At 36.6% G+C, this 18,201-nt stretch overlaps 1 protein-coding gene across 7 annotated transcripts; it reads right to left on the bottom strand.

Annotated features, from left to right (window-relative positions):
• LOC103322410 (ATP-dependent RNA helicase DEAH13) lies at positions 1-8,525 on the bottom strand. 7 transcript variants are annotated; one of them, XM_089046195.1, is made up of 14 exons: positions 8,385-8,522; positions 8,119-8,192; positions 7,607-7,679; positions 7,451-7,525; positions 7,306-7,355; positions 7,139-7,199; positions 6,643-7,033; positions 5,947-6,192; positions 5,617-5,847; positions 4,230-4,343; positions 2,906-4,143; positions 1,001-2,486; positions 834-915; positions 1-497 (listed from the first exon to the last, which is right to left on the bottom strand). In XM_089046195.1, the coding sequence occupies exons 11-12, from the start codon at positions 3,347-3,349 to the stop codon at positions 1,008-1,010; spliced, it is 1,923 nt and encodes a 640-aa protein (XP_088902321.1). In that variant the 5' UTR covers positions 3,350-4,143; positions 4,230-4,343; positions 5,617-5,847; positions 5,947-6,192; positions 6,643-7,033; positions 7,139-7,199; positions 7,306-7,355; positions 7,451-7,525; positions 7,607-7,679; positions 8,119-8,192; positions 8,385-8,522; the 3' UTR covers positions 1-497; positions 834-915; positions 1,001-1,007. The 7 variants fall into 7 exon arrangements, with proteins under 7 accessions (XP_088902321.1, XP_088902322.1, XP_088902317.1 ...); XM_089046196.1 differs by having other exon boundaries at positions 8,377-8,515; XM_089046191.1 differs by having other exon boundaries at positions 834-2,486; positions 8,393-8,525.
• Positions 8,526-18,201: the final 9,676 nt, after the last annotated feature.

Here is an 18,201-nt window from a genome sequence, read left to right as displayed (position 1 = left end):
TTCGGGGAAAAGTAGCTTTGAAATATTAAAAAGCTAAATAAATTAAAGGAAACCTCCTAGAATACAGTCAAAACCTCTGGGTACGCTGAAATGTCTTAGATACAAAATATGTAAAACATTAAATTACTTCTGCATCTTCTTCACCAACTCAATGAATTGTCCAATAAAATCAATATCACTAAACCATCCGCACATCTACGCTAAATAACCAAATTCTTCAAGCAGCTCAAGAAAGCATATGAAATGGAAAGTCCAAACAAGAAGGTTATTAAGCATCAGCTGTTATGCCGAACGAACAAACTAAAATGTTCTTTGATAACTATTACAGTGGGCTTAAACTCAACCATGGTCTAACTTAACCAAGATATAGATTTTATGAATTGGAAATTCATCACTTAGCTTGGATTGATGACCTGGAGGATGCTCTTTATCTTGCTCATGTCGTTCTGATTCCCAATTGTGGGGCCGATATCTCTCATCATCATCCTCTCTGAAACCTGTGGAAAAACAGATGAAAAATAAGTGCCTGTTTGGAAACACTTAAATTTTTGTGTTTTTCTTTTCCACTAAAAGATGGAGGGAAATGTATGAGAGGAAGGAGGTTAGAAGGGCGGAGGGAATATGGGAGAGATGAAGGGGAATTCGTGAAATAAAAACTTCAAACTGAAAGTATAATGTTTCTAGTTTTAACTTTTGATTTCAATTTCAGTACCATTCCATGTACATTGTCCCTCAGCCATCCCTTCCCCTTCCTCCTCCCTTCTCTCTCTTTTCTCCTATACATTTCCTTCCTATATTTCACTGAAAAAGGGTCTACATTTAGAGCGGATTACCTAACTGCAGTAGCTTCAGTCAGAGGGCATGTCAAGGTCAATGCATCTCCATACAGATACAGTGGCTGATCATTCCTTCTGGCTATTTTTCACATTAAATCACAGAATTATAATTATGTTATATAGAGAAACAATAATATGTCAGTATGCTGGCCAAACTTCCATACCAGCAATTTATTTTTTCACTTTAACTCTCTTTGATGTCTTCGGGAATCGATCTTGGGGCTCTAAAATTACTTCACTAAGCATATGTGACCAAAGAGTTTTGAAATTATTGTGGAAACCCTCCTGAAACCAGTCCATGATTTCTGGATGCAATTCCTTGGGATTCTCCTTCCAGACCTCTCTTAACATAGCACAGCTGTCTATCTTTTTTATATTCAGCCTAGTCAAAAGACTCCCAACCCGTCTTTGACCTGCTGCCTCCGGCCTTAAAACACTAGCAGGAGGGGCTGCCATATACTTACGAATAAATCTTAAACATGGTAAAACCTGGCCTTCAAGCAAAGCATAAGCAAAAACTGCCACTCGAAATGCATAATTACTAATTGGAATACTATGTGATGGAAGCTCCCATAAATGAGGACCAAAGGCTGGAATGACATAATGTAATACTTGGTCAGTTAGAGGCTCATAGTAAGGTTTGGTATCTGTTGGGGGTGCGGAGAAAGTGCATAGAGACCGAGAATACTCAACAAGCCATTCTGATTTCACACTCGTAACACCGTGCATGTACGGACGTCTTGTCTGTATCAACTCACTGTATACCAAAAACTCAGGGGCTGAATTAGAAACAGATGACCAACGGTGGAGGAACACAATCTCTTTAACCATGCAGGCTTGATACCGAACTGCATGAACTTTTTTATCTCCTAAAGATAACCCGGAACTTCCTCTAATGCGTTTGGCAACCCTATCTGCCCAACCAGCGCAGATAGCTTGGCCTAGGAGCTCTTCCTCATACAATAATAGAGGGTTCTTATCATGGGAAACCCTCCAAACATTTTCTACATCTTTCAGACTTCCAAAAATCCATGAAAAATCCTTCTCCCCACTAGAAACACCACTTTGGTTAAAGACAAGTTGGAGTAGTTGCTTTCTCAGCTTGGACATTTCCTCCATTGTTTTTGGGTGTAGAGCATTGACATTACAGAATTCCACTGGGCTCTCCGAAAGTTCATAGCACTGCAAAGCATAAGCTACAGACAGAGCATCACTGCTGGGATTAGAAAATTTTTCACGAAACATTTTTACAGTTTCTTTTAGTTTCTTCCTTCTCAACTTCTCTTGCTTGTCCATAACTTCAATGTTCACAGTGCCGCTGGAATTCCCGTCCTCATCTAAGTCTTGGCTTTTTGTGTGACTATCTTCAAACTGCCTGACAAAAGGATTTGACAAACTCAAAGCAGCTGCTGCTGCAACTGCGTATGCTAGCACTAAATTAGCCCTAGAGTAACTCTTCCCCTTACTCATTACTTGAATAACCGTAAGGAGCATCCTAGAGTGGCGAGGACTCATGGGGAAATCAGCCATGGCCTTCCCTAAAGGTGTCAGTCTTCCATTGCTGTCAAGTGCTTGAAGGATCTTTAAGCAACGCTCAGCTTCATCCAAGGCAGCACCCTCTGGAGGAGTTGGAAATGGAAAATTGGATACCTGGGATGGACACAAAAAAAGGTCATATACTATAACAGCAGTCCAGACGTAAAAGATGACACACAAGAAACATGATCTGTAAATAACATAATGGTAACAAAATAAAGCATACTTTCAGGTGAAACAAGCCAACGCTGCCCAAGAACATAGTAAGAACCATCCAAAACCATGAACATTAGAAGATGAATGCAACATCTACAAGCACTAAGATACAAAAACCAACAGGTTCAGAACCCCAAACCTAACCCCAATGAGATCAGTATTGTCAATTTTACGTATAGTCAGTGGGTTGCACATGAAAATCTTGTGAAGTTAAACTATATCCCCACCTCAAAAATCAAGCTACTGAAAGAAAACTTCAAAATGTTTAATTGCATATTAATAGCTTAAAGTTTGGCCAGGAGACATTTTGGACCCACCTTATCAATATTCATGGATTTCATGTAAAGTACAACACCATCAACAGGGACTTTAGATATTTCAGCCGGAGAAAAGTCAGGAAATATGTTACTATATGCTGCAGAAGAATACAGACGGTAACAGTATCCAGGCCCCGTTCTTCCAGCTCTTCCTGCACGTTGAGCAGCTGATGCCTTACTTATCCACTGTACTTCATATGTTTCCATGCCATTTGAGGAATTGTAGCTCTTCACTTTCTCTCTTCCAGTATCGACAACATACTTTATCCCAGGTATAGTTAAAGATGTTTCAGCCACATTGGTGGCCACAACAACGAGCCGTTCTCCTTCCCTGACTTCTTCAAATACACGAAGCTGATCTTTCGCATGGAGCATGGCATAAAGAGGGAGAACATGCAATGTACCCGGAGAAGTATTCTCTTCAAATCCACTCTTTTTTCCCATGCTAGGATTGGATTGGTTGTGGCAAGCGTTTGGAGTAACTGAAATAGGTTGTTTCTCATCAGAGTTGAAGTTAAATGAAGTTTTTGCATCTAAAGCTTCAAAAGCAGCCTTCAGTTGAGTAATGCCCCCTTCCTCTCCAAAACATTTTCAACATCACCATCAATTTCTGGGCTAGCTTGGATGAATGAGTCGCCATAGTCACCAATTATTTCCAGTTCACTCTCTGTTTCTGAATCATATGAATCATGCAGCTCATCGTCATCTATGTCAAACTGATCTTCATCATTATAGCTAAATCTGTCAGTTTGATGGTCAGCCGAATTTCCATGAACCTCAAATGCTTCATTGATCTCCTTCATGTCTACTTCCTCAGTAGAACTTCTTTCAGAAACTTCAGTGACATCACTCCTAATATCCCCTTCAGATGTTTTTTCAAAACGTTCCTTTGAAACTCTACGTAGCTTTCGACACAAATACTCTACTTCCCTCTGCCCTGTGACGAAGACAAGTATGCCCCCGCGTGGCAGCCTCTTGTGAATTGCCAAGACTTTTTTACATGCTTGCCCAATATAATCCTCTTCCTTGGTTCTGCTTGAAAAGTAAATGGTTACAGGAAATTGTCTGGTGGGAACTTCTATAACTGGCGGAGGATTGCGAAACAGCTTTCTACCAGACATGAAGTCTTCCACTCGCAAGGTGGCACTCATCAGAACAAGCTTCAATGGAAAAATCTGTTGCCCTGTACTTATAGTTCTTCCTGAAAGCACCTCCCGTTGCTGCTCTGCATATTTTTCCTGCCATCACATGCAAATGAGTACGACAAATGGTTCAAAAACCTTGACTAACAAATTTTTTCATGATCAACACTATGGAGCTTTACCTCACGAGCACGAATTACACGTGAAAGCATTCCGATAAGAATGTCAGTGTTCAAGCTCCGCTCATGAGCCTCGTCAAGAATTATGACAGAGTATCGCTTCAGCAAAAAGTCATTCTGTACAATAAAGAGCTTTGGTTTAAGTACAAGGACAAGGATAACTAAATCTAACTAAACTCCATAAAATTTCATAAAAACAGTGACATGATAAAAGATTGGTACCAAAAATAAAAGTTGGAAACAGATCCCAAGAAGTAATGATCGATACTTGTACAATTGAGAGAGAGTGAAAACCAAAACCGATAGAAATTCAGTTCAAGGCTGAATTAAACCGGGCCATTGCATGCCTTGATGCAAAATTAAATTGTGCAAGTACAAGTACTTTTAGTAAAGGGGAACAGTATCCAAAAATCTAGCTGGTTTCTCTCATCTTATCCCGAAAACAAAAAAAAAAAGGATAAAAATGAAGACATTAATGACAAGCTGCAGTATTAATATGATATTTTATAGGATGAGCACTTTGGTACCTCACACGCTGCCCGTCTAAGCCTTGAGACACATCCAAGGCAGTACCAATATGATTCCCTATTGACCGCCCACTAGCAGTCCATTAAGCCCAATGGGTACCCATTGCCCAGTATATATGCATATCAAATTAATACTGCAGCTTGTCAAAGCATTTTTATCCTTTTTTTTATTTTGGATAAGATGAGAGAAACCAGCTACGAATGTGAGTGAGGAGAAAAAAAATGAGAGAGAGAGAGAGATCTAATAAGACTTAAGATATATACAAATAGTCAAAACTTAAAAGGGGTTTTCTTTTTAAGAAAAGAGAACCATGCTGTTCGGCTCATCCCACAATGTGTTCCCATTATATAAAAACCATCTATTTTGCAGGTTCCCTTCAAAACCATTCATGTAAAACATTTCCCAAATTGTAGAGAAATGTCGTAATTATGCGTAAAATAGTTTGTCCCAGGATCCGAACCCATACATACATATATATATATATATATATACTGAATTTTTCTATGTTAAAGATGTCCTTATTGTAAGAAAAGTGCACAAATCCTTCCTAGGGCTGCCCAAGGATGTATTTTACAATGATTGGAACCATCTATATTTTAGGTCATTCTTCAAGGATTATACCTGCTAAAAAAAATTCAGATCAGAAGTTGCCAAGGATAATCAAATGGCTAAACAATTTCTGATTTAGCTGAGAAGCTAAAAACTGAATGGTTCTAATCACTGATTCAATCATCCAAACCGTATATGTATCAATATGAAAACAGAACCCAACCTTAATAGAAACCCAAATAGAGAAACTTATTATTTGATGCATAGTTGCTCAAATCATGATAGCATTAACAAGATCGGTTGCTTAAAGAACCTGAAGTTCCCGTAGTAAGATTCCATCTGTCATGAACTTGATGGAGCAACTTTCACCGATCCTTTTGTCATACCTAACTTGAAACCCGACCTCTTTACCTAAATGTAGACCAAGCTCATATGCCACTCGCTTAGCAGTCGCAAGGACTGCAACACGACGAGGTTGAGTAACACCAATTATACCACTTCGGACACAAGAAAAGCTTGAACCAAAGCCGGCTTCAAAAAGAAACTGCAACATGTCAACCAAAATGCAGAATTAGGAGCTTTAAGGGATCAAGAATATAAAATACATATAAACATAACAACAATAATATGATAATAAACCCACCTGTGGAACTTGGGTGGTTTTACCACACCCAGTCTCTCCACATATAATAACAGTGGAATGGTCATTAACAGCCTCCATTATCTCCTGCTCCATCATTACTATCGGAAGATCCTTCCTTGCATTTTCAACTTCCTCAGGCCTTGATACATGCACTATAGTTGGGGTGATTAGAGATCTCGGTGTAGGAGAATTTGATAATTTACTCGTCCTGCTGAAATTTACATTTGGTGTTTCTTTCACTTTGTCCTGTCCCAAATCCACCCCCAGTCTCCAGTCAGTCGGTAACACCAGTCATAAATAAATAAATGCCACTCAGAACATATAAAAACTGGTAATATCACATTTCTGACTACTGTAAGAAACAAGAACATGAATAGCATGTTGATCGCATTGTGCTCATAGTTATCCTGATACCTATGACATCTTACAAGTATTATAAAACCATTCTGAAATTTAGAATCTAAAATTATTTGCTTGTTCCCGTTTTTCTTTTCTCTATTGAAGGGCAGGCTGCAGGAGGGAGTATCACAACGTATAGAATACATGCCATAAGAGCAACAAAATTTCCTTTTAAAAAAGTATCAACCAATAATGGGATTTCATGTAATAGGTTCAAAAAATATTAACATAAAAAATATTAACATAAAAAGACAAGATACTTAGAGGAATTCTCAATATGATGAAGACGAAACATACCATCTTCATGCTTTGACTATCATCATTCACACTTGAAGTGGGCAAACTGTTTATGTCTTCTCGCAAAGAAGTGTCATGTTTGTTGCCAATAGCATTTTCATATGGTAAGTCGGCAGCAGCTCCACCATTCACGCCAAGTCCTCTGCCACTGACTAGACCCTGAGAGGAGTCCAAAGAAATAAATGTGTTCTTTTGGATTTCTGCTGGGACTATCTTTGATTGCACCTGATCATTCTTGCAAAGATCCGACCTTGATTGAGTTTTTTCTAACTCAGGTTCACTTTCACTTTCACTATCTATCTTGTTAAATGGTTGGTCGGTAAGGGGAACACCAAAGCCAGCTTTGGAGAATAGTACAGCCTTCCTAACGTTTTTCCTTTTTAGACTCAACCTACCAAAAAATAAATAAATAAAAAGAAAGAAAAAAACCCTGTTAAGAAGAAAGATATGCGACAAAATTTTGATTATATTGGTAAACACCTTCGCAGATGCAAACCTTGCCAATATTCTTTGATGACTGCAAAAGAGAATGTGCACCCTCTGGAAGCTTATATTTCCTGGTAATGTAAATGCAAATATGCCATCAAACATCACTTGGATAGGAAACAAACTAAAATATTAATCACCCATCAAGAAAAGAGGGAGCAGGGATGATAGCCGTACTCTAAGGCCTCAATGCTTTTGGATATGGAAAGCGATTTTTCCTTCTCCTCCTTGAGAAATGAAAAGCAAACAATTCCAAGTTAAGTTAAGAGAACAATGAAACAAAAATGCATTGAGTTTTTCACCTATCAATACAGTCACGCACCTCCAACTTCTTCAGCTTCCTTTGCTGGGATTTGCTAATCATTGTTGCTTTTCTTTTATTGAGTTTTTCACAATCCTGGATAATCAGATTCAGGGAATATTTAATTTGAATACAGCAGAAAAAAAAAACAACTAGTAATTTAACTTCTGCACGCACCTGATTGGTGCCCTTCCTTTTGTTCCTTCTCTTTGCTGGCAAGATGAGGGTGTTGCTATCACCACCTCCCAAGCTTAAACCCCAAAAAAAAACACGGAAAGAGGATGAAGGTTTAAAATGACAGAAAACGAGTTTTTTGCCCTTCCAATTTAAACAACAAGAGATTATGAACCATGCAGTACATATTTCAGTTAATGGCTGAAGAACTAAATACCTAGGAAAAGTGGCTGAGCCAGCTCAGTTTCCATTGCTCACTCCAAGTTACATGATAGAAATTTCTTTAACAAGTAGCAAGTAATTGTAAGCTTTAATTCACTATAGCCCTACTTATATAAAAGTTGAGATTAAGATCATGAAAAAAAACAAAACTTGAGCCCTAGATTTCTGTTGTTCTAGTTTGTCAACCTCATAAACTAACCTAAGGCCCTGTTCTTAGGCAAGTATTTAAATGGGTGTCTTGTAGTTGAAGGAAACTAGCATAGAGGCAAATGAAAAAACAATACAATCCACACCTCAAGTCCATATGCTGTGCACAATTCTCCATGGGAAAGTCCAGTTTGCTCCTCATTTACTTACTTCAACAAACCTGAAAAATATTACCGCAAAATTTAATCAAAAAATATTTATTATGAATAAATTGACTTCTAACCATTCAACAATTTATCGATATAACAAATGCGAATGAATCTCTTCCATTTGTTTTCTGGGAAAGTAAAAGGAAGGTGTTGCATACAAACAGGCGGGGCAGTGATGATGGAAAAGGGCGGAACCAAATTACCAAATTACCAATGAATCTTCTCCCTTCTTACGCCTCGATGGTGGAGTTTTTTCTGGAATTTCCTTCTCCTTCTCTCTTTCTCACTCACTTTCTTCTTCGCTTCGTTCTTCTGTTGTAAAAACAGGCGCGTTGAGGCTCTAGGGCGGTTTTACAGGGTGCTTCGATAATTGGGGTTTATGCAGGGACAAAATAGGGATTCTGTGTCCGATGGGTATTATCGTAAAAAGGCACATGAAACTGGCATATAAAACTCACATGGGTATTATCGTAAAAACGCAAAATAAACAATTTTAAAAACTAAAATTAGAATATGAATGTTAGGGAGACTTTGTAAAAAGTTTTTTAAAGAAAAAATGACAAAATTGCCTTATTTATTTTTAGATTTCTAATGAATCCTTTACAATTATTTGAGAGAGATGTTTTTCTTTTTTTGAAAAAGCTTCTTTTTCCAAAAGTGAATTTTTTTTTTTTGACTTAAACCTAAATTTACTTTAAAGTTAAGGATTATAATGTCTCTCAATTTTATTTAGGCCTTTGATTTTAATTATTTTTTTTTTATCGCCTTCAATTTTAGTATGCTGCATGAACATGTTGATCCAAATCTCTGTTTGGCTTTCGAGAAGCTAAAGGAAAAGAATCAAAGTAGTTAAAAGGTTCATTTCAATTGCATTTATGTTGTTTGGGAGCGTATGAAGTCCTATCGCCTGCGACATATTTTTCTCTTCAGTTCTTTTCTGTTCATTTAAATTTGTACTTGAAAAGGAAGCAATTGATGTGTAGTTTAACTATAACTTAACATTAGAACCTCAACCCTTTTGCAGACGATGTTTAGTCACGCTATGGCCTCTTGTGTGGGAGCACGTGCAGAGAGGCTAGTTTATAAGAAATTAGCGAATGTAGCACTGGTTTCAATGTTTTCCTCATAAATAGCCATGAAATTACTTAAGTTAAATTTTTATTAGTGCGTTTTAGAAAGAATATATACAATTACTTCTTGCAACCGTCATGCCACTTAAAATACTCAGAGGCTCAGCTCATATATCTCACACTAGATCTTCTCTATATTTTCATTTCTCATATTTTAGAATTCATACTCCATTCTCAATGTCAGACATAAGCAGATGTTTGGAGAGGCAAGAGCGAGAAACTAAAGAAAGAAGGTGTAGACGCGCTGAAGGCAAAAGGGTGTAGAGAGAACTAGATCAACAAGATGTCATAGCAGCGGCTTTGCTTAATGAAGAAAACCAAGGCCTTGGTTCACAAGTCGGATGTGGCCCGAATGTGGACAGACATAGGCATTCTTGGGGTAAGAATCTTCTGGTAGATTATTTTATCCCAACTTCTCTGTACTTTGATGTTGATTTTCGAAGGCAATATAAAATGCAACCTCATTTGTTCAATAAAGTCATGCATGACATTTGCAATTATGATGAATACTTTGTTCAAAAGTGTGATGTTGCTGGGGTTTTGGGACTTCTTCCCGAAGTTGCTATACGAATGTTGGCGTATGGTTCATCTGCTGATCAAGTGGATTAGATTGCCCGGATAGGGAAGTCCACTACTTTGGAGAGCTTGGTAAGATTTTGTGATGCAGTCAAAACTCTATACACCAGGGACTACCTGCGGACCTACGCCGAGGGACCTCCAACGGCTTCTATAAAAGCCGAAGCTCGAGGATTTCCAGGAATGATTGGTAGCATCGACTGCATGCACTGGCAATGGAAGAATTGCCCAACTGCTTGGCAAGGAGATTATGGAAATAGGAAAGGGCAAAAAAATATCATCCTTGAAGCCGTTGCTAGATTTGATACATGGGTTTAGCATGCCTTCTTCAGAGTTGTTGAATCTCAAAACGACTTGAATGTTTAAGAGGTGAAGCCCTGAATATCACCTATGAAATCAACAATACCGTCTACCAGAATGGGTATTATCTAGCAGATGACATCAACCCGAGGTGGACCACATTTGTGAAATCAATTCTACATCCCCGATCCGAGAAGCAAAAATTATTTGCTGTCTATCAAGAGGGTTATAGAAAAGACTTGGAGATGTGTTTTGGTATCCTCCAAGCCCGGTGGGCTATTATTAGGGGTGTGGCTCATTTGTTTGATGAGGAGGTGCTGAGGAGCATAATGATGACATGCATCATCCTCCATAACATAATTATGGAGGATGCGTGTGATTACAATACTATAGACCTGTACGAACCAGATCCCATGAACACGGCCATGACAAGAATTTATGAAAAACTCATGGGGCCAAATGGAGAACCATTGGAGCATGAACCGTTGGTTAGGGAAAGTCGTTTCATGACCCGTATGATTGATCGATATATTATATTCATGAACGACATCAAGTTGACTTGATGAAGCATTTATGGGCGGTGAAAGGTAATGACAGTGAATGGTTGTGGTTTTTTTTTTATTTTTAAAATACTTTGGTTGTGGTTAGTTTTTTAGTTATACTTCGGTTGTGGTTTTTTATGTATGGAATATTTTGAATAAAAAGGTATTGTATTGAATGCTTTCTTTATTCACTCAAAGAAAACCAATACAAGTAATTAAGTATTACTACTAATTAAATAAAATACATGAATTACAACTAATTTTTAAAACAAAACATTAAAATACAATAAAATAAAAGGCAATCAAACTAACTTAATGCCCCTCCGGTTTCGATAGAAGAAGCCATAAGATGATAAAGAAAAATAAAATTTGAAAGTGAATAAAATATTAAGTAGAAAGTGAATAATAGTTGAAGGAGAAGAAAATGTATGAGGATTTGGTGTTAAAAGTGAAGAGTATTAGTTAGTATTTATAGAAAGAAAAAAAATCATTAATTTTTGGGTAATTTCTATATATAAAAAATCGAATTTTTTCATAATTTTATTGCAAAAAAATTGGTTACCGTTGGATTGGAGGAGAAAAATCTATCGAAACGCCTAGAGGCCACCACGTGGCTGCTAATCGTTGGCAAAAAGGCAGCGCCAATGGTAAAAAAATTGAAAGCGCGGCGACGCTAGCCTAGCGTCAACGATGACATCACCCAAAACTCAGGGAGCTCGGCTCGCTTTGACTTCAAGCCAGCCCGTCCTGTGGGACCCACACCGCTAGGCTAGATAGGCCCATTGGAAATGAATTTTGGGCTCCCCCCCAAGCCCTAACCGCTGGAACAGCTCATACAATTTGGTCCAGGATTCCACTGCACCATACTTTTCCATGACCCACGAGTGAGGTTGACTACCGATCCTGAACATATTGCTACATTCAAGCAAGGCAACGGACCCCTTATGTTTTGAAATCCATATGTTGCAGTCCACGTATGGATATTCTATTTTTCTCACACCTTGAGGCATCTTTATCTCCCCAAATAATTCAATGCTTATATCAAGGGACACAATGACAAGGTCCTTCCCTCTTTGTTCACGGTGTTGAACCCAATGCAGTGCACCATTGACAACAATCCAGTAAGAGAAAGGCCATGTAGCAGTGACGCCAAACCCAAAATATGTAGGAGCTGACACGGTAAGGGTTTTCCAGGAGCCCCTGGCTAAGGAGTAAATCTCAACCGCAACTAGTTTAGAATAATTACTCACACGTCTCAAAACCTTATAGTCATTGGTGTGAGAATCATAGACAAAGTAGTGACGAACAATGTCATCATTTTTTAGATATACAATAAAATTAGGCTTAGGCAAGACCATATACCTTCTAATTGAAGGGTTCCAAATAAAGATGTCAGTCGAAGCTATGCCGTCCTTAGTACAAGTAAGGCATATAAGCCGTTACTAGTTTGGAAGTGTCAAAATCAGTGTTTTCGTTCAAAATTGGCGATTCATAAGCTCAATAATATAGTCAGCAGCACCACCAGGTAAAACAGGGTTAAGGATAGGGTTAGGGGAAAGGATATCCCCATAACACGACAACAAGTTAAACTTTATGTGATTTTCCAGCAGAAGAACTTGACAACCATTGACGATTTGGTGGTTGGATTGGAATATGATAATTGGTGGCTGAGATGGGCATTAATGAGGATACATCTTTTACCCCATGGCTTGCACACCGCAGTGCACATGATTAAAGATTTGGCTGGCAACCTCAGGAGGATTTCATGTACAATTTCTCCAGGAATGGAGGTGAGTTTCGACGAAGATGTGGAGTCCATCTCTCCACAAGTAGTTTTCTATGATCAAAGAGAAGAAGAGACTGGTGGTGTTTCGATTTTCTAAAATCTTGTTCTTATACGATATATATGTCGATGTACGGAAATACTAGTGCAAGAGAGTTGATAAAACTCTCACAGCCTTTTAATTTTAATTGATATCACGTTATGGAATCACAATTCTACTAGAAATAGGAAATCTCAACAAGCCAAGCCAATTTGAAACCCATTTGAATATTAATGACAATTGAATTGCATGTTCAAAGATATTTAGCACAATCAATGGAGAAAGCAACAATTGTAAATATGTGGGGTATTTTGAGAATTTGAAAAATTATAATAAATCAGATTTTGAGTTTGATAAGGTAAACTTGATGGATTGGATTCTAGTAATTATGGGTTTTACCTATAAAAAAATGATTTTTAATAATAGGAACAAAAAGTGATGAGTTGCGGTTAAGAAAAAGTCAATTTTGAAATCCATGCCACCATTCATTAATTGGAACACATGTTATTTTAGGAATGATGAGAGTTTTAGGACGGTGTATTCAATTTATATTTTAAAAGAGTTGTAAAGTTGACAAAGTTTAATTGAATTTAATTGAGTTTGAATGAATTCTACAAACTCCACATAAATTTTGATTGAATTCATGTATAGATTTTAACTGAGTTTGTTAGAGTTTTATTATTGATTTTAATGGAGTTTATATTACTCAAAAAACAAAGGGTTTAGAGGTGATGAAGATGGTAGTGACGGGCGGTGGCGGTGGTGATGATGATTTGTGGGTGATGGTGGGGAGGTAGTGGTGGAGGATGTGGGGGTGGTAGTAGTGGTGGCGGTGGTGGAGGGGTAGAGGTGGTGGTGGGAGTGGCGCGGTGGCAACAGTGGTAGTGATGGTGATGATGCTGGTAGTGGCTGTGGTGGTGGTGGTGACCGTGGGGTGATGGTGGGGCTAATAGTAGGGGTGGTAGTGGCGGTGGAGGTGGGGATAATGATGGTGGTGGTGGCGGCAATCGCAATGATGGTGATGGTAGTGGCGGCACTGGGTGATGGTGGAGGTGACGGCGGAGGTGGTGGTGTTAGGGGTGGTGACGATGTTAGTGGTGGTGATGGTGGCTGTGGCGGCGACGGTGATAACCATGACAAGATGGTGGTAGTAGAAGTGGTGAAATTATATCATGAGAATAAAAATTAATATATCTATCAAAATCTCGGGGGAGGGGGGGGAGGGGGTACTAAAGATTTTTCATGGCCTAAAATTAGTTTATAATCAAACGAAATCCACAACTTTTTGTATTTCCTTTAAAATCAATGAGTTTTTGAATATACCCAACCTTTTATGAAGTCTTTTAAAGTCGTATTTGAATACATCCAAATTTGAATGGAGTTTAAAAAGCTTGAATTGAATACACCAGAATTGTATAGACTTCTATAAAATCGTAATTGAATACACTTGAACTTTTAAACTTCTTTAAATTTTTTTAAAATCTAAACTGAATACACCCCCCTTTGTTATAAAATAGGGTTGGTCTAATATAAGCCCCTACAATTTCTATTTTGTAGACATCAACCCATTAATTTTGAAATCTATGTATAAAACCCAAATTCAAATTAAAATGCCTCGTAAGATATAAAAGGTCATAATACTCCTACATATTTACATTGTTTGCCACTAAACTTCATATAAGTCAATCTGACGATTTTCAAGTATGTCATTAAGTCCCTCATTTTGAATTAATACTTCCTCATTTATAACATATCAATGAGTCCCTTTTTTTGCACATTCCCTCTAATCCCTAAAATTTCTACCAATAAAGAAAATCCTTAAATTTTTGAAAAATAAAAAATCCCTCAACTTTCCTCCTAATAAAATATTATCAATAAAATATAATAGGTAAATTATTATCAATACAATATAATGTACCTACAAATTTACCTATATATCTTGTATATATCCAATATGGCTAGATAAATTATTTTCACAATATACCTATAAAATGTTATGGCTTTAATATACCTACAATATACCCATAATTGATAAATTAGAAGTTATATTATTGTATAACAGGAAATTATTAGGTCAATTATATCCAAAATGAATTTATAAAAGTTGGGTATATTATTTGAATAATAAGTAAATTCATACTAGGCAACATTATTTTTCATAAAAGAAGTAATAGGAACTTTATTTTTTCAACATAAAATTTTATGTACGCTATTATATTTATAAAACAATAACTTTTTTATATTAAATAAACCAATTATGTATGTTAAGTTTGACTTTATTATTAAATTTTTTTAAACTCCAAATTAATTCATACATCTATTTGAAGATCTTTCCAAATTCAATGTGTGTCATTAGTTACAATCCAATTAAAAATGGTTTCTATATTGGTTCTTACGTTAATATACAAATGCAATAATGGCTTAGTTAGGGGTATTTTAGGAATAAAAAATTTCAATAAATTCAATTTTGTGCTTGATTAGGTAACTTGTAGAGTTGGATCATAGTCATTGGGTTTTATTTAAAAAATAAAATAAGATTTTATTCGAAAAAATAAAAAAAATAAAAAAAAGATGGGTTGTAGTTGAGGAAAAATGACTTTGAAGGGTTAAGCCAAATTTACTATAAAGAGTAAGATGTACTTAGAATGTATAGTGAATTCCATACGAAAGTTGGGTTCAAACAGTACATAAAATTAAATCTTGATTAAAGTAAAGAGTTAACTGGAGATTTGCCACTTAAACTTGTACCTGACTTTCGATTTACCTCATATCCTTTTTTTTTATAAAAAGAATTATGGATATGAACTTTTTTTCGCCAATTTCCCTCCTGCCATCTAAATCCGCAACATTTCATTCAATTTGCCTTTTAATATGAAGGTAAAATAATCATTTTATACGTTAAAATAAATAATAAATAAAATATAAAATACAAAACAATACTTTGAAATAATAGTCTCTCATAAAATAAAAAACTGAAAACTCTCTCTCTCTCTCTCTCTCTGTCGATGGGTTGTGGGCCCGATTTTATGGGTGGGATGAGTCTGTTGCTACTGTCCCAGAAGGAGGGGAGGGATGAGTCTGGGTCTAGAGGTGGATCTCACAGAGGCAAGGGATGGGGCATGGGATAGGTATGCGCTTAGGGGGCAAGACACCAAATAAGCATATATTCAAGCCCTATTGTTTGATACAACAATACTATTTTGTTTGAAAAGAAAAAAAAAAGACGCAAATACCGACATCAAAACATTCTTCTACCTTCAAAGTGTGTGGGACTCTAGATCTAGATGAAGAAACCTAAGCCTCCCCACATCACAAAATAATAATTTTCTTTTCTTAGGGTTGATGGGGTTGCTGGAGGAGATAGAGCTGGGGGAGGGGGTTGGCGATAGGTTTGGTTCAGTGTATTTTTCAATTTTTTCCAAAAGAAATATATATTTTTTAAAATGATTTAACTGAAAATTTAATGAAATGTTGAGGATTTAGACGGTAGGGGGAAATTGGCCAAAAAAGAGAGAGTTCATATCCTTAATTTTCTAGAAAAAAAAAAGGATAGGGATGAATTGAAAGCTAGGTATAAGTTTAGGGGGCAAAATCATCAATTAACCCTAAAGTAAATATTTAGGGTAACATTTTCTTATACATAGTGATTTACAATTGCAAGAAGAAAAAAAAATTGTAAGATGTACATAGCAGCATTATTTGAAAAAGACTGAGAGGCTAGTTTTAGTATCCTCCCATATGATATTTTATTTAGTTAACCCTAAAGTGTTACAAACATATTATAACTAAAAATTTAAAAGTTTCAAAACAACAAAATGTCTTTTAAAGAAGGAAATAAAATAATGAGAAAGTTAACATGATGATGGTTTGCATTTGTTATTTTAGTTCAAATAACTATTATATTTATCCCAAAAAGAAAATACATGCATGTGTGCATTTTTTTTCTTGTTAAACTATGATTACATACAAATGCGAATTAAGGACCTCATCTTATTTTTTGGCCCTAAGCCACTGAAAAGTTAGGGCCGGCTCTGTTCGACTTCAAGCTTTATGCTTTGGATGATGAATTGCACCTTGGTCACAGTATGTGAATGTGCATGTGCATGTGGATGTGTATATTTTTGTTGTCAAAGTCTAGGACATGTTTTTTTGTTTAAATTATCATCAATTTTTGCAAGATTTTATTATTTTGTCTATATTTTTGTTTTGTTTTATTAATGGTTGATTTTCAGGTTTGTTGTGGGTGATGAAGGAGAAGGTTGGAGGCAATTGAAGGTTATGTGTTGGGAGAAGCAGTCTTGATTGCCATTTTTTGATGCTAATTACTTTAGTTGTTTGGAGGATGTATTTTGTGACTTCTAGCTCATGTACTTTTAGTTGGATCCTTGATTTATAGATAGTTAAAGATGTGCGAGACAGTTGGACCAAATTGTGAAGATTTAACAAGATCAAATTGCAAGTTTCTACATAATCCAGAAACACTCATAACAGCATACTAAAAGTTGGAGACGATCCAATTGTCGAATTTTTGTAGATTGCACAATCAGATGACGATAAGTTCAAGTAAACGGATAATTGTAGGTATGGAACCTACAAGCCTCAAAATTTCGGTCCATTAGTTTACATACACTCCTAGAAACATCAAAAGCAACATACAAAAAGTTGGAAATAATCCCACGATCCAACATCTCCAATCAAACGATGCAACATTTCAAATTTAATCTTGTTGCTAAGTTAATCAGTTTCTTGAGGATTTGTATTTCCTAATTTTCTTGTAAAATGAGTTTAAATTTGAGAAAATGGTTGCGGCTTTTGCGTTCGTATAGCTAGAACACTAAATGTGGTGAATAATCTGCAGCATTTGTTATTGGGGCTTTGTTCTTTATGACGTTTATGTTCGTTTTAGCTTTGTCATTTTGTTTGGGGATCTTTCTTTTTTTTCTTTTTCAAGTTTTAGATTTGTCATTTGGTAACAAAATCAAATCTTGTTGCCTGGGTTTATCAGTTTCTTGAGAATTTTTGACAGTCTGTTTGCATTATTTGTTTCAAAAGTTATTCTTGTTGCTGGCTTTATCAGTTTCTCTAGTATTTTTGTCAAATTTGTTTGCATCATTGGTTTGTGTTTCCTGTTATTGTTTTGTTGTAAAATCTGTAAAAAAATTGATGAATTACCTGCATATTTGCATAATATCCTCTGGTTATCTAATTTTTCTTGTCTCTATGTTTACAATTTCAGTAACGCTAAGAACTATGGAAATCAAAGAAGACATTGGTGATCAAAGCAGTGAAGGTGGAAGTGGAGTCAACTTCCGCAAGCCCATGTTGCGCCCCTCATCACTTGGAAGTGGAGTTGGAGGTGACCACCTGCCCACTCACCACCAACCCCTGATCACATATAAACTGCACTTGGGCATTTACAAGCTGCACTTAAGCACATACAAGCTGCACATGAGCACATACAAGATGCAGCTTTTCTTCAACAAGATGTAACACAAGATGCAACTCTTCTTCCACAAGATATTCCAGGGCCTACACCTCCAACTCGTCTTCAAGTGGTCATTAAGATCGGCATGTGGACATTGATGCTTGGTATGATTTTTGGTTTATTACGTTGTTTCTCGCATAGCTTCGCAAACAAAAATAAAGAAA

This window comes from Prunus mume, linkage group LG2, assembly GCF_029339155.1.
Source record: "Prunus mume cultivar Tortuosa linkage group LG2, ASM2933915v1, whole genome shotgun sequence".
Taxonomy (NCBI): Eukaryota; Viridiplantae; Streptophyta; class Magnoliopsida; order Rosales; family Rosaceae; genus Prunus; species Prunus mume.
The sequence above is the reverse complement of the archived record's forward strand: the minus strand, read 5'-3'. Positions and strand labels throughout refer to the sequence as shown.